Source organism: Hemiscyllium ocellatum, chromosome 6, assembly GCF_020745735.1.
Source record: "Hemiscyllium ocellatum isolate sHemOce1 chromosome 6, sHemOce1.pat.X.cur, whole genome shotgun sequence".
In the NCBI taxonomy this organism is placed as follows: domain Eukaryota; kingdom Metazoa; phylum Chordata; class Chondrichthyes; order Orectolobiformes; family Hemiscylliidae; genus Hemiscyllium; species Hemiscyllium ocellatum.
In genome coordinates, this window is record NC_083406.1 from 93,321,331 (window position 1) to 93,333,427 (window position 12,097).

Below are 12,097 nucleotides of genomic sequence, written 5' to 3' on the forward strand. Positions count from 1 at the left end.
CCTCAAAAATAAGCAAGAAGCAAACCATGTTCAGCTTTAAATTAGGCAAAATGGGAAGATGAGAGAAACTGATTAAGCTGAGTCTATTTAGAAATGTTATCTCTGTTAAATTGCATACATTGATTATTCAAAGAAACTTAACAGAGCAAAGCAGTTATCATTCTCTAAATTGAGCACTTACAGGTACCACATTTGGCAGTGCAGTCACTATTGGAAATGTACCATTGTTGACCAGATGAATGTGCATTCTAGTTTGAGATTTGTTCTTTTCTTTAGGGATAACATTCAAAGTTGTTGGATTTACCTTTCAAAAGATTCCTATTCCTGTTCAAGTTGCAATGATTTTATGCAGGTTCATGCCAAAAACCATTGATCCTATTATGTGCAAAAGTGTCAAGTATAAAGAGCTTTAATGTAGTTGAGGCCAAAGTGAGCTGATGCAGTGGTAAGTAACTGTAAAGTTCCCTTTTTTTTATAATGCTCCAGAAGACCCAACTATGATTTTTCAGGGTTGTATTTTACTGACTAATTCAATAGTTATTAAGGTGCAACATTTGGCAAATGCCAGTATAAAAAAAAGCACCATTGTTGACCAGGAGGCATGATCAAGACAGAGATTGATCAATTTTCAGAATATGAATGTCATCAAAGGCTATGGGGATAATGAAGGAAAATGGTGTTGAGAGAGACCTACGATTAACTGAGGAGTGCAGCAAGCTTGACAAGCTAAATAGCCTGTTAGATTGTGGGGTTCACTTAAGTTTGATTGTAAAATCCTAATAAAATACCATTATAGACTAAATTTGAGAGAGCCAGTCCAAAAGGTTATTAGTCCTGATTAGCTACATGGCAAATTCCAAGCACAATTATGTTTTTGCTAATTTTAAGAGTTTAGTTTTATCATAACGGGTAGGAAATAAATTATAATTATTACAACAATGACTTGCAGCCAATACATCTTGGGTTAGCAGTTTGCAACACCTATTGACTGTGTACAGATCTCCTGCTCTGTTGACTAAAGTTATCCCTATGTCTTCAGTCTTTCTTTATTGTGTAGTGAATTATTAAGAATCAAAGTTTATTAATTCTTGCTACCCATTGTTCATGATCAGAGACATCCTGATGTTTAATTGGCTTATTATTTATGAAGAGTTCTGGCTGAATTTTGTATTGCTGAGATATTGTTGGCCCAATTCCTATTTTCTTAGCCCTCTTACTGACATTACTTCCTGGTGTCTGCTGATTCGTTCTTTGACATGCCAGACACTTTGTAATCCCTTTTTTAATTGCATATCCCTCTTTACTTCCTAAATCTTTGCCAAGATAAGTTGGTGGCAGTAGAACAAGGTATGTGAATGCCTAGAGTATGTAGTGTCACTCCCACCCACCCCCCCCCCCCCCCCACCCCCCCCAACAATGATTTAATATCATCTATATGTTTCAACTGATATAACTGGATGCTCTGTTAAAAGAATTGTGACTCAATAATGACTGTTGATGACTAAACAAATTAACAGCATATTGAAGTTAAAAGATTAAACCAGTGCAAAACTTAGCTGTGTCCTTGAGTAAAAATATTTACTTCAAAGCATTTTCAAAAGTTACATTAGTTTGAAAAAGGTGAGTCATAAAACCTGCACAATATGGCCGCCTTCATTACAGGAAGTGTAATATATTTAACCACAGTTTTTATTCATGGAATGGGTTGTTGCTGGCTAGACCAACATTTATTGCCCATCCCTAACTGCTGAGAGGGCGGTTAAGGAGTCACATGCATGCCAGGCTAGGTAAAGGTCACCGATTTCTTTCCCCAAAGGAAATTAATGAACCAGATGGGTTTTTATGAAGAAATGATGTGGTCATCGTTAGGCTAACTTTTTATTCTAGAGTTTTATTGATTTCAAATTTCACGATCTGCCATAGTGGAATTTAAACCTGTCAATTGAGACCATGAGCCTGGGATTCTGGATTATTACTCTAGTGATATTATTGCTTCGCCACCATCTCCCCTTATGTACTATTAAACAAAGTATAATTGAATCCATTACTTAAATAAATCAAAATTATTGATTGAAAAATGATTCAACACTCTATGTCTACTCCTGCATTGTGTCATTCCATGTGAATATGATCTTCTGCTGAGAGTCCCCCTTTCATTTCAGAGTGGGAAGGGGATAAAGCATAGAAATAGGACTTTCAACCCAGCATGTCTATGCCGACCAGCGAATATCAAGCTACACGAATCCCATTTACCTGCAGTTGTCCATAGCCTACTATGCCCAATCATTTTATGTACTCATCCAGATGTTTCTTCAATGTTGTGAGAGCACCCACCTCCATGGTTTTCTCAGGAGCACACTTTATATTTGTATTATCCACTGGTGAAAAAATTTTCTTTCCAATCTTGTCTCAACCACTTGCTCCTCACTTTAAACTTATGCCCTCTGGTCTTACATGTGTCTGCCATGGGGCAAGATTCTCATGATCTACTCAGCCTATACCCCTCATAATATTGTATAGCCCTCCTCTGCTCTAAGGAAAATAATTCCAGCCTATCCAGTCTCTCCTCCCAACTGAAAATTTTCATACCAATGAGCATCTTGGTGAATCTCCTCTGCAACTTTGTCAGAAGGATGTGACTGTACTGGAAATGTGGCAACCAGTACTGCATAAAGTATTCCATCTATGGCCTGAGCAATGGTCTATAAAATCAGAACAAGACTTCCTTGCTCCTGTGTTCAACATCCTAGCAAATAAAAGCAAGCATTCTTTATGCCTCCTTCACCACTCTGTCTACCTGTGCTGACACCTTAAGGGATCTATGGATTTGCACATCAAGGTTCATTTGTTCCTCATTACTCCCTAGGGACTTTCCATTCAACTTCATATGTCCTTCCCTTATTAGACCTCTCAAAATACATCACCCCCCCACTTATTGGGATTAATTCCATCTGCTATTGCTCTGCCCAGTTTGCCAGCTGATTAATATTAGACTGTAGCGGAAACCATCCTCCTCTGTATCAAAAGCAAATTTTCATGTCAACTGTAAATTTACTAATTATACCTTCTACATTCAAATCCAAGTCATTAATGTAAATAACAAACAGCAAGGGTCCTAGCACTGCAGTGTAAGCCCAGCAAGGTAATCACCCTTTTTGTTTTATGTCTAACCTCTACCCAGACAGCTTCTTCTGAAGAGCCTTCTACAACAACTTCCCTCATTACTGCAGTGATTGGTTTTCTTTATCAGTAATAAAATGACGACTCCCCCCCCCCCCACCTCAAAAACCACACACATACCCTTCAATTCCACCTGCAACTTTTGTACCATGCAAAATTGAACTGCCACCTTCTTTCAGCACTTGTCCTTCTTTGTTTGGCCTGTGTTCCCTGCTTCCAGCTGTGCTTAATGTAAAGAAGCAATCCACTAGGTCACTTCTGTCTGAAAGCAACAAGATTGTGTATATGCCTTTGAATCATTTAAAAAAAACACTTTCAGAATCTGCGAAACCTTGCAGACTATTGAAACTTTTAGCAAGCTTTGAAAAGCTTCCTAAAAAATTCAAGCAACAAATGGCAGAAAATAACTCTGTTACTAAGTAATAACTTGTAAGTACTTGACTTTGCATAATAGACCCTGGGAGGGTAGGATACTAGGTTAGTAGGATGGCAGCTAGAGACTGGGTAGAATGCCAGGTTGAGGGTTCTGGGATATGTCCAGTCCTTGTGGGGTGTTTTGGTCAGGATCTTCAAGGAGTTGTAGTTGATTGTGAAGTGGGTATGGACTTGTTGAATCGCACCTCAGTTGTTGGAGTATTTCATTGCCTTATGTTTCCTGAGTAACTATTTTACTTGATTACCTAGGAATCCTCTGAAGTTTCTGATTTTTAAATGGAGACTTTCAGGGGATTTCAGGGACGAAGGGAACTGCCCAGCCGAAATTTCAATTTCCTGGGCAGTTCTTCCAGTGCATGCGAAGGTCCTGGCATCATGACTACCAGCAGAACAGTCTGATCCAACCTTTCTATAAATGTATTTGCACAACTCACTTCAAATTTTGGCATTCCAAGTTGCAATTGCATTTAAATTACTATGCATACATTTTTTGATTCTTCGCAAAGTAAAGCACTTAGTTACACAACATTGGAAACATATGCCAAGTATTCTGATTGCCAGATAGTTATTGGAGCAGTGCAATTTCCCTGCATTTGGAACACTCCAATTTTTTTTTAAAGCCAGATCATTGTAAGTATTCCACTTCGATGAGGTTAGTAGTTAGCCTGGAAAAGGCATCAAAAACCTAGTCTAACTTTCGTAAGACTAATCAATAGACTCTCCGGTTCACTAAACATGCCTGATTATGCCTTCTGGTTTTACACAGTGCCCTCTTGGACCTCTGACAACCACAACTGTCTAACTGACCCATTGCTGCTGGCCTGCTGGCTATGCCACTCCCCTTGACCACTGTCATCCCCGACTCCAGCACCAGCCCAATATCCCTGCCCCCACTCCCCGCAGACCTGACATCCTTCTGCCTGCTATTCTTCATCACTCAGCTGGTACCCTACCTACCTGCCGACCAAATCACTTAAACAAGTGCCACCTGAATGCTCATGTATAATGAATTCACTATTTTATAGTTGTTGTCACAGAGATTGGCTGTGCTATTGGACAATTAAGTCTCAGAACACTGATACTGCTGATAAAGGGACCATGGTTTGCTTTCTCCCAACAATCACGCAAGACTGGAAAATTGTGTTTGTTCTATGAATGTTGTGCATTTCTGGAGGCGGTAGGGTCGGAATTCAGAGCTAGTAATCAGACAGGATTGGGAAAAAAATAGGAGCGGAGTGGCAATGTGACTGTGACTGCCATTCTTCAGGATATCTGGGCCATAATTTTAGCTGTTTTCACTTATGTTGTGACGTGAAGGGTTTCTGCAGTATCATCTGATGTGATTGTTGCAGCTAACTCACTTTCTTTTGAGATTTTTTTTGTTTATTTTCATCACACCTTTCCCACAGTGAATTGCTAATAGAACTTATCTTTTGAACATCTTGCCAAACTTGGTATAAAAATGGCATATTTAACATCACAATTTAGCTAATTTGCTTTTATGCCTTCACCCACAGTGCAGAAATGCAGATAGTTCTGGTATAACATGTTTTGGCAGCATGATTCGGCTATAACATGGTTGAAAAATTAGTAATCAGTATTTTCGAGAATAGTTCTGTTCACAGCAGCATGATTCCAGTGCGGATTGGTTCACGCACTTCATTCTGTGCTCATGCTGATGTCCGTGCTGTTCTGCGCATGTGCCGATGTCAGTGCCATTTGGAGCCTGCACGATGTTGGCACCGGTCTTTGTGATGTCCTGCGCATGCGCTGATGTCCGCTGAAGTCTCCACACCCATACTGCACATGTCAGCGCTGGTCTTCGTGACAATACTGAGCATACCCTGATGTCAGCTGCTGCCGCAGCAGCTTTCTGTGAGGGGTACTGTACAGAGAGGAGCTTTGTTATATTTTTAAAGTGTATTGTATTAAGTTTACTTCTGTTTCATTTATAAATATCATTTCAACCTTTTATTTAGGCTGTGCTATATTTTTGTGTTAGACTTTTAGCTGGTATTTGAGTAATTGTGCGTGATATTTTTTGCTGGTCTGCCCCAAGATCACTTTTCTCAGCCTCCATTATTTCTATTAAGCGATGTTTCGCTGGAATGCAACTACAGCGTTCTAGGAGAACTACCTGTGTATAAACTCGGCTTTGTATTTCTGCTGCTCCTAAGCGTGTGATTCACTTGGTGGTTATTATCGAATTTAAGTGCCAAATTCTTTATGTATAAACGGTGGAAGATCTCCCATTTTAAAATTAATTTCAATAATTTTGTTCCTAAAGCAATCAATATCAAGCAAGACCATATATTGAACTATGTATGAATGCAAAAAAAAGCAACAGTATTTCTTTGAAATTTCTTCTTATCTTTTTGTGCAGTGCAACCCTTCTAGCCTTTCTAGTTGAGCTACTAAAGAGCTCAGTGGCCATGCAAGAACAAATGTTGGGTGGAAAAGGTTTCTTGGTAATCGGCTACCTCTTGGAAAAGGTAAGTTTTCAAGAAACAAAAGAAATCTTCATTTAAAGACAAAAGTATATCTGGTTGAACTCGATAAATTAAGCTAAGTTGATGCTTTTTTTGCGATATTCAGACAAGAGGATACATAACAATATTTCAACTTCGACAGTTAATTATTTACAAAAGTAACTAATTTGAAAAAGTTGAGTTCTGATTTTTTTAAAGTAATTTTGAATAATATTGAATGAGAACCTATGTATTATTTTAATAATAGTAGTGATATTCAAAAGAATTTAAAACCTATTCCAGGTATTTTTGTAGGAGCGCTATGGCAATGCACCTTTCTTTAAGGATTAAACAAAATCTTTTCAAAATATGGTCGAGAAACTTTGTATTTTGACATGTTGATGTAATAGCTAAATATTTGCGGCTGAATAAGATTGTCTTAATGTGCAGATATTGTCAAGATGGTTATGTTGAATAGCATAGCAATGGAAAATTTTCACATTGACCCAAATCGTGATGTTTCAAAAGGTTACAATTTATGTTCAGGAGGTAATGATTGTGATTTTAAAAGCAGATTCAATCATTTGTTATATTTTCTGTTTTTTCTTCTTTCTGCATAAAGTCATCCAGAGTTCATATTACACGAGCTGTCCTGGAACAGTTTTTGTCCTTTGCTAAATATCTGGATGGTTTGACCCATGGAGCACCTTTATTAAAACAGTTGTGTGATCACATCCTGTTTAATCCTGCAATCTGGATTCATACCCCTGCAAAGGTATTGTTTTTCATAAATATTTGGAAACTTTGTATTTGCAGAGAAATGCTTCCTCTTGTCTTTTTTTTAAACATGTGATTAATAGTCGGTAAAACTTCCTTGAATCACTGCCTGGAGAAATTGATTGCTTGTTGGGTTTTAGACCTGAGACCTCAGCTCTCATGTTTGTCATGTGTGAGCTTTAACACAGAGTTGTCAGACTATGTTAAGAGGTCCAAATATGAAATAATACATTTTGGGCAAGGAATCACTTAATCAGGACAATTTATTAAGCAACAGAATTTACATTTAAAAAATCAAGGCAATCTGTTTGAGTTCAGATGGTCCTTTCTTCCCACTGTCTGTAGTAGTGCAAGGGCTTGCAACTCCTTTTCTCTGCTCTGTCCCTACATTCCTTTATATTTATGCAACAAACCTCTTCAGCTTTTTTTTTAAATTTAGGAGTGCTTCCTGTACTTGTCCGTTCTGACTGAGGCATGCATATCACTGAATTGATCAAACTTGTTACTTTATGTGTCAGTGCTTTCATTAATTTATTAATTGTGGTCATGACCCTGAGCATCTAACAAAAAGCATATCCTTGTACACAGTCCATTGTTAACTCTTGCCTGCGTTAGCAATAAAGTGACAGAAGGTGTCATCAACAGTGCTATCAAGCAGCTACTTGCTCACACATCTTGAGTTCTGCCAAAGCCACTCAGCTCCTTACCTCATTATTGCTTTGGTTGAAACATGAATAAAATACCTAAATTCCAAAGATGAGGGAAGTGTGATTGCCGTTTACATTAAGGCTGCATTTAATGGAGTGTGACATCGAGGACCCCCAGCAAAACTGGACTTGACAGGGACCAGGGGTGGGGGAGAGGGAGCTGTCCACTGGTTGGAATCATAACAGGCTCAAAGGAAGATGGTTGTGATTGTTGGAGGTCAGAAATCTCAGTTCCATGACAGCTCTGCAGAACCTCCTCCCCACTGGAATTGTGGGTTTACCTACTGAACATGGACTGCAGCAATTCAAGAAGGCAGCTTGCCACCATCCTCCCCAAGGATAACTAGTGTGGCAATAAGTGCTGATCTTGCAGTGATGCCCACATCCTATAAATTAATTAAAAAAATTCTCATCCATAGTTTCATTCCCCTATCTTCATACCTTGTTCCATCCTTAGAAACTATGACTCCAACTCCAGCTTTTTATCCATCCCCTCACTTCTTGTATTTTAGCATCTGTTCCTTCAACCATCTCAGCTATAAGCTCTGGCATTCCTCCCTCAATCACTCATCCCATCCTAATGCTTTTCCTTTTAATTGCTCCTTAAAATGTACCTCTGTTATAAAGCTTTTCAACAATTAAGTGAATCCGTCTTTACCGAGGTGTTAATTTTTAACTGCCTATGATCCAGTGAAGCATGTTGCAATCTTTCACTACTAAAGCAATTATGCAAATGCATATAAAGCAAAGATGCTGGAAATTGATGATGGATCTTTGAGAGAAACCGAGTTAAAGCTTCAGATTGATAAAAGTTTTTATCAGAACTGACAAAAGTTAGCAATAGGATAGATTTAAGTGTTTGAAAGGAGGCAAAATGAGAGAGAGCAAAAGGGAAGGCCTGTTAAAGATTGGAAATCAGGAGATTTTTTTAAAAAAAAACAAGGGTTGGTGGTGAAAACCAAAGGTAGAAGTAATTGGATCAGTCAAGAAACAAACTCAATGGTCACCACATTTCAGGATATGGACGTTTTAGTGAGGGTGCAAAAGAAGTTTACCAGGATGTTGCCTCGATTTGAGTGTAGTAGCTGTAAGGAGAGGTTGGATAAACTTGGATGGTTTTCGCTAGTATTGTAAACTGAGGGGTGAACTGACAGAAGTATATAAAATCATGAGAGGTGTGATAGGTCCATAGTCAGTCTTTTTCCTAAGTTGGAAATGTCATATATAAAGAGGCAAAGAGTTAAGGTGGGAGCGAAGAAGTTTAAAAGGAGATATGCAATGAAACGTTTTACATAGATAGCACCTGGAATATGCTGCCAAGGGAGGTGGTAGAAGCAGATATGATAGCAATGTTTTAAGAAGCATTTAGACAATACACAGGCAAGGAATAGAGGGATACAGACCATGAGCAGGCAGAGTGGGTTAGTTTAGAATGGTATCGTTGGCACAGACGGTCAGTTGAATGGCCTGTTCCTGTGCTGTACTGCCCTACATTCTAGAGAAACTGCAGCTGGCACGACCATTCATAGCTGCTGCCCAAAAATTACTAAAATTGGAAACCTGCGAGTAGAACCAAAATTTGCAAATTAAAGGAAACTGAATGAGGGCAAAACACACACTTTTACATTGTTAAAATTAATGTTGAACCCAGAAAGCTGCAAAATACCTGATTGACACATGAGATACTGGTCCTTTAACTTAGATTGAACCTCTTTGAAATACCACACAAAGCTGAGAACAGAGGCATCAAAGTAGGAGTGAAATGGAGAGTAAAGTTTTGTCTGTCAAGTTTTAATCCCATACCAACAGTTGTAAAATAACCTTTTATGTTTAATTTCCAGGTGCAGCTTTCACTTTATACATACTTGTCTGCTGAATTCATTGGCACTGCTACTATATACAGTACTATACGTAGAGTAGGCACTGTGCTGCAACTAATGCATACTCTCAAATATTACTACTGGGTAATTAATCCATCTGATTGCAGTGGCATATCTTCCAAAGGGCAAGGTAAGAATCATATGAAACTTTTTTATGAACATTACAGTCATTGCAGTAAACTGAAATGTTTCAGTTTGCTTCTCCAAAATTCTAATATTGTTGGTTCCAACTGAACATACTTGATCACACTCTCTTATTTAGATCAACAATTGGAATGTACTTAATGAAACAGCTATGAAGTGCAACTTAAAATATCTTTCATTATGTTGAAAGTAAATCTAACATCAAGAAGAGAGTTTACTGTAAACACAAGTAAATGTTGATATGGCAAATTTACTTTTTTTTTAAATCATCTGAAGTATGTGAACATAGCAAGTGGAGTAGTCCATGTAACCCCTTGAACTTGTTTTGCAATGAAAGTTTATATTAACAAAATTGAGTTACTAATATTTTTATGAAGTGAATCTGACTTGCATCAATTTAGTAGGAATAGTTGTAGTGAAAATGCCAAAAAAACCTAATTTTAAAACATTTCTATTGTCACTGTTTTTCTGTTAATTAAGTTCTCAGCAAAGTCTTTATTACTCGAGGTCCAATGATTCTAATACTTTTGGCCAGTCTGTGACTTTGCGCCATTTGTAAGCTTGTGTTCATCCAGACCTCTGTTGCTTCAAGCTGAGCATGCTCCATGCCCATCACATTGTTTCTGGTGTATGTTTCTGGCTATGCTTTGATTTTTGAATTTTTATTTTTGTTTTCAAATCTTCCATGGCTTATGCTCACTGCCTTTATAACATTCTAAAACTGTTTAAGATCTCTGCAATCCTTCAGTTCTGGCCTCTTGCATATTCTGACTTTTCATGTTCCACAATTGGTGGCTGACCTGCAAAGCTTAATGTTTGAAATGTTTTCCCTAAACTTCCATGCCCGTTTGCATTTTCTCCTTCCTTTAAGATGCCTCTTTGACCGAGTGCTTGGTCACCTGTTCGAACATCTCCTTGTGTGGCTTGATATCAAGTTTTGTTTGATAATGCTCATGAAGCACTATATATATTCTTCAATGGAATCTGGTCTTCACGGCACAGGTGTTGCCCATCCCTAATTATCACAACTGAGAAGTTTGCTAGACCTTTTCAGAGGACATTTGAGTCAACCACATTGCTGTGAGTCTAGAGTCATATGTAAGTTAGTCCAAGTAAGGATGGCAGATGGCCTCCTGAAAAAAAGTATGGGTGAACCAGATGGGTTTTTACAACATAGTTTCATGATCACCATTACTGAGTTTAGTTCTTAATTCTAGATTCATTAATTCATGGATTTGAATCAGTGTCCCTAGAATATAAGACTGGGTCTTTGGATTATCAGTCCAAGTTACCTTACCATTTTGGCACCCTGTCCCCAAAACATTTACAACATTAAAGGCATAATGCAAATTACAAGTTGCTGTTACCATGAGCAGGTTTAGAACGTTGTTTTGTAACTGTGAGCTTCTATTTGTTTCTATATATAAGTGATTGTTGCAGTCTATTATAACATTTTTAATTAGCATGGCAGGTGCTGACTGAGAGCTAGAAATACACTCAAAACGTGAATCACCGAGAAAGAAAGAGGCTTGAAAAATCTATTCTAATACAATCAATAGGAAACTAACACATCATGTGATATAATTTTGGTATGAAATCATCCATATTGGCTCTTGATTAGTGGTTTTAGTCCATTTATAGTTTTGAACTGGTGACAACAAAATAGCTATGTGATGTGAAGTGAATTTGAAAATATTTCCCTTTGGTTTAAATTCTCCAGGAGCTTACAAAATATTATTTCTAGCAATTGTCCATGAGAAATGCGTAAATGGAGCAATGTCAGAAGCAGAACGTCAAAAGGCAAGAAATTGAGCAGTTATCCATCTCAACTGATCTCTCTCCATTTTGCATACTGTTAATGTCCCCAGTAGATATTGGGGTAAGCAGTGGAAACTTGGATGATTCAGATAGGAGCTTTATTAACACATGGAACTGGAGGTGGGAACATTCAGCATGCAGTTTCCCATCATTTAGCATGCAGAACATCCAACTTAAATCATAATCGGGAAACTGGTTTTGCTAGGAACTGAAAGGATCAGCCCATGGCTCATTTTAAAGAGTAATATAATAAAGCGTAAACTTATGATGTGTTAACTGTGGCTAAGTTGGTAGTAGTCTTAACCTGTGTGTCAGAACCCCGAGTTAAGTCCCACTCCAGAGACTTGGATGCAGAAACTTCAGCTGATACTTCGTGATTATTAAGGAATATTGCACGTTCAGATGTTCCATGTTTTTGATGAGATGTTAAACTGGCCCCATTGCTGTCTCAGGTGGACTTTAAAGATCCACAACATTATTTTGATGAACAGCAGAAAACGTATCCCTGAAGTTATACCTAACATTTATTCCCCAATCAACGCCATTAAAAACTTGATTTTCTAGTCAATTTGATTTTGTTCATTCTGCTCTGGGCATGAAATGTAGTACCTGTAATTGAATGAAAAAGTATTTGCCAGAATTATGTCATTCTCGACAGATATTGATTTCAAACTACAAGCTGAAGAGC

General features: G+C 38.0%; 1 protein-coding gene across 1 annotated transcript in view; it reads left to right on the top strand.

The window, feature by feature from the left end:
• Positions 1 to 12,097, top strand: part of nbeaa (neurobeachin a) — an 861,601-nt gene that overhangs the window by 147,571 nt on the left and 701,933 nt on the right. The window contains exons 11-13 of the mRNA XM_060826144.1: positions 5,999 to 6,107; positions 6,706 to 6,858; positions 9,409 to 9,577. Coding sequence (XP_060682127.1) covers positions 5,999 to 6,107; positions 6,706 to 6,858; positions 9,409 to 9,577 — 431 coding nt within the window. The remainder of the gene's footprint in view (positions 1 to 5,998; positions 6,108 to 6,705; positions 6,859 to 9,408; positions 9,578 to 12,097) is intronic.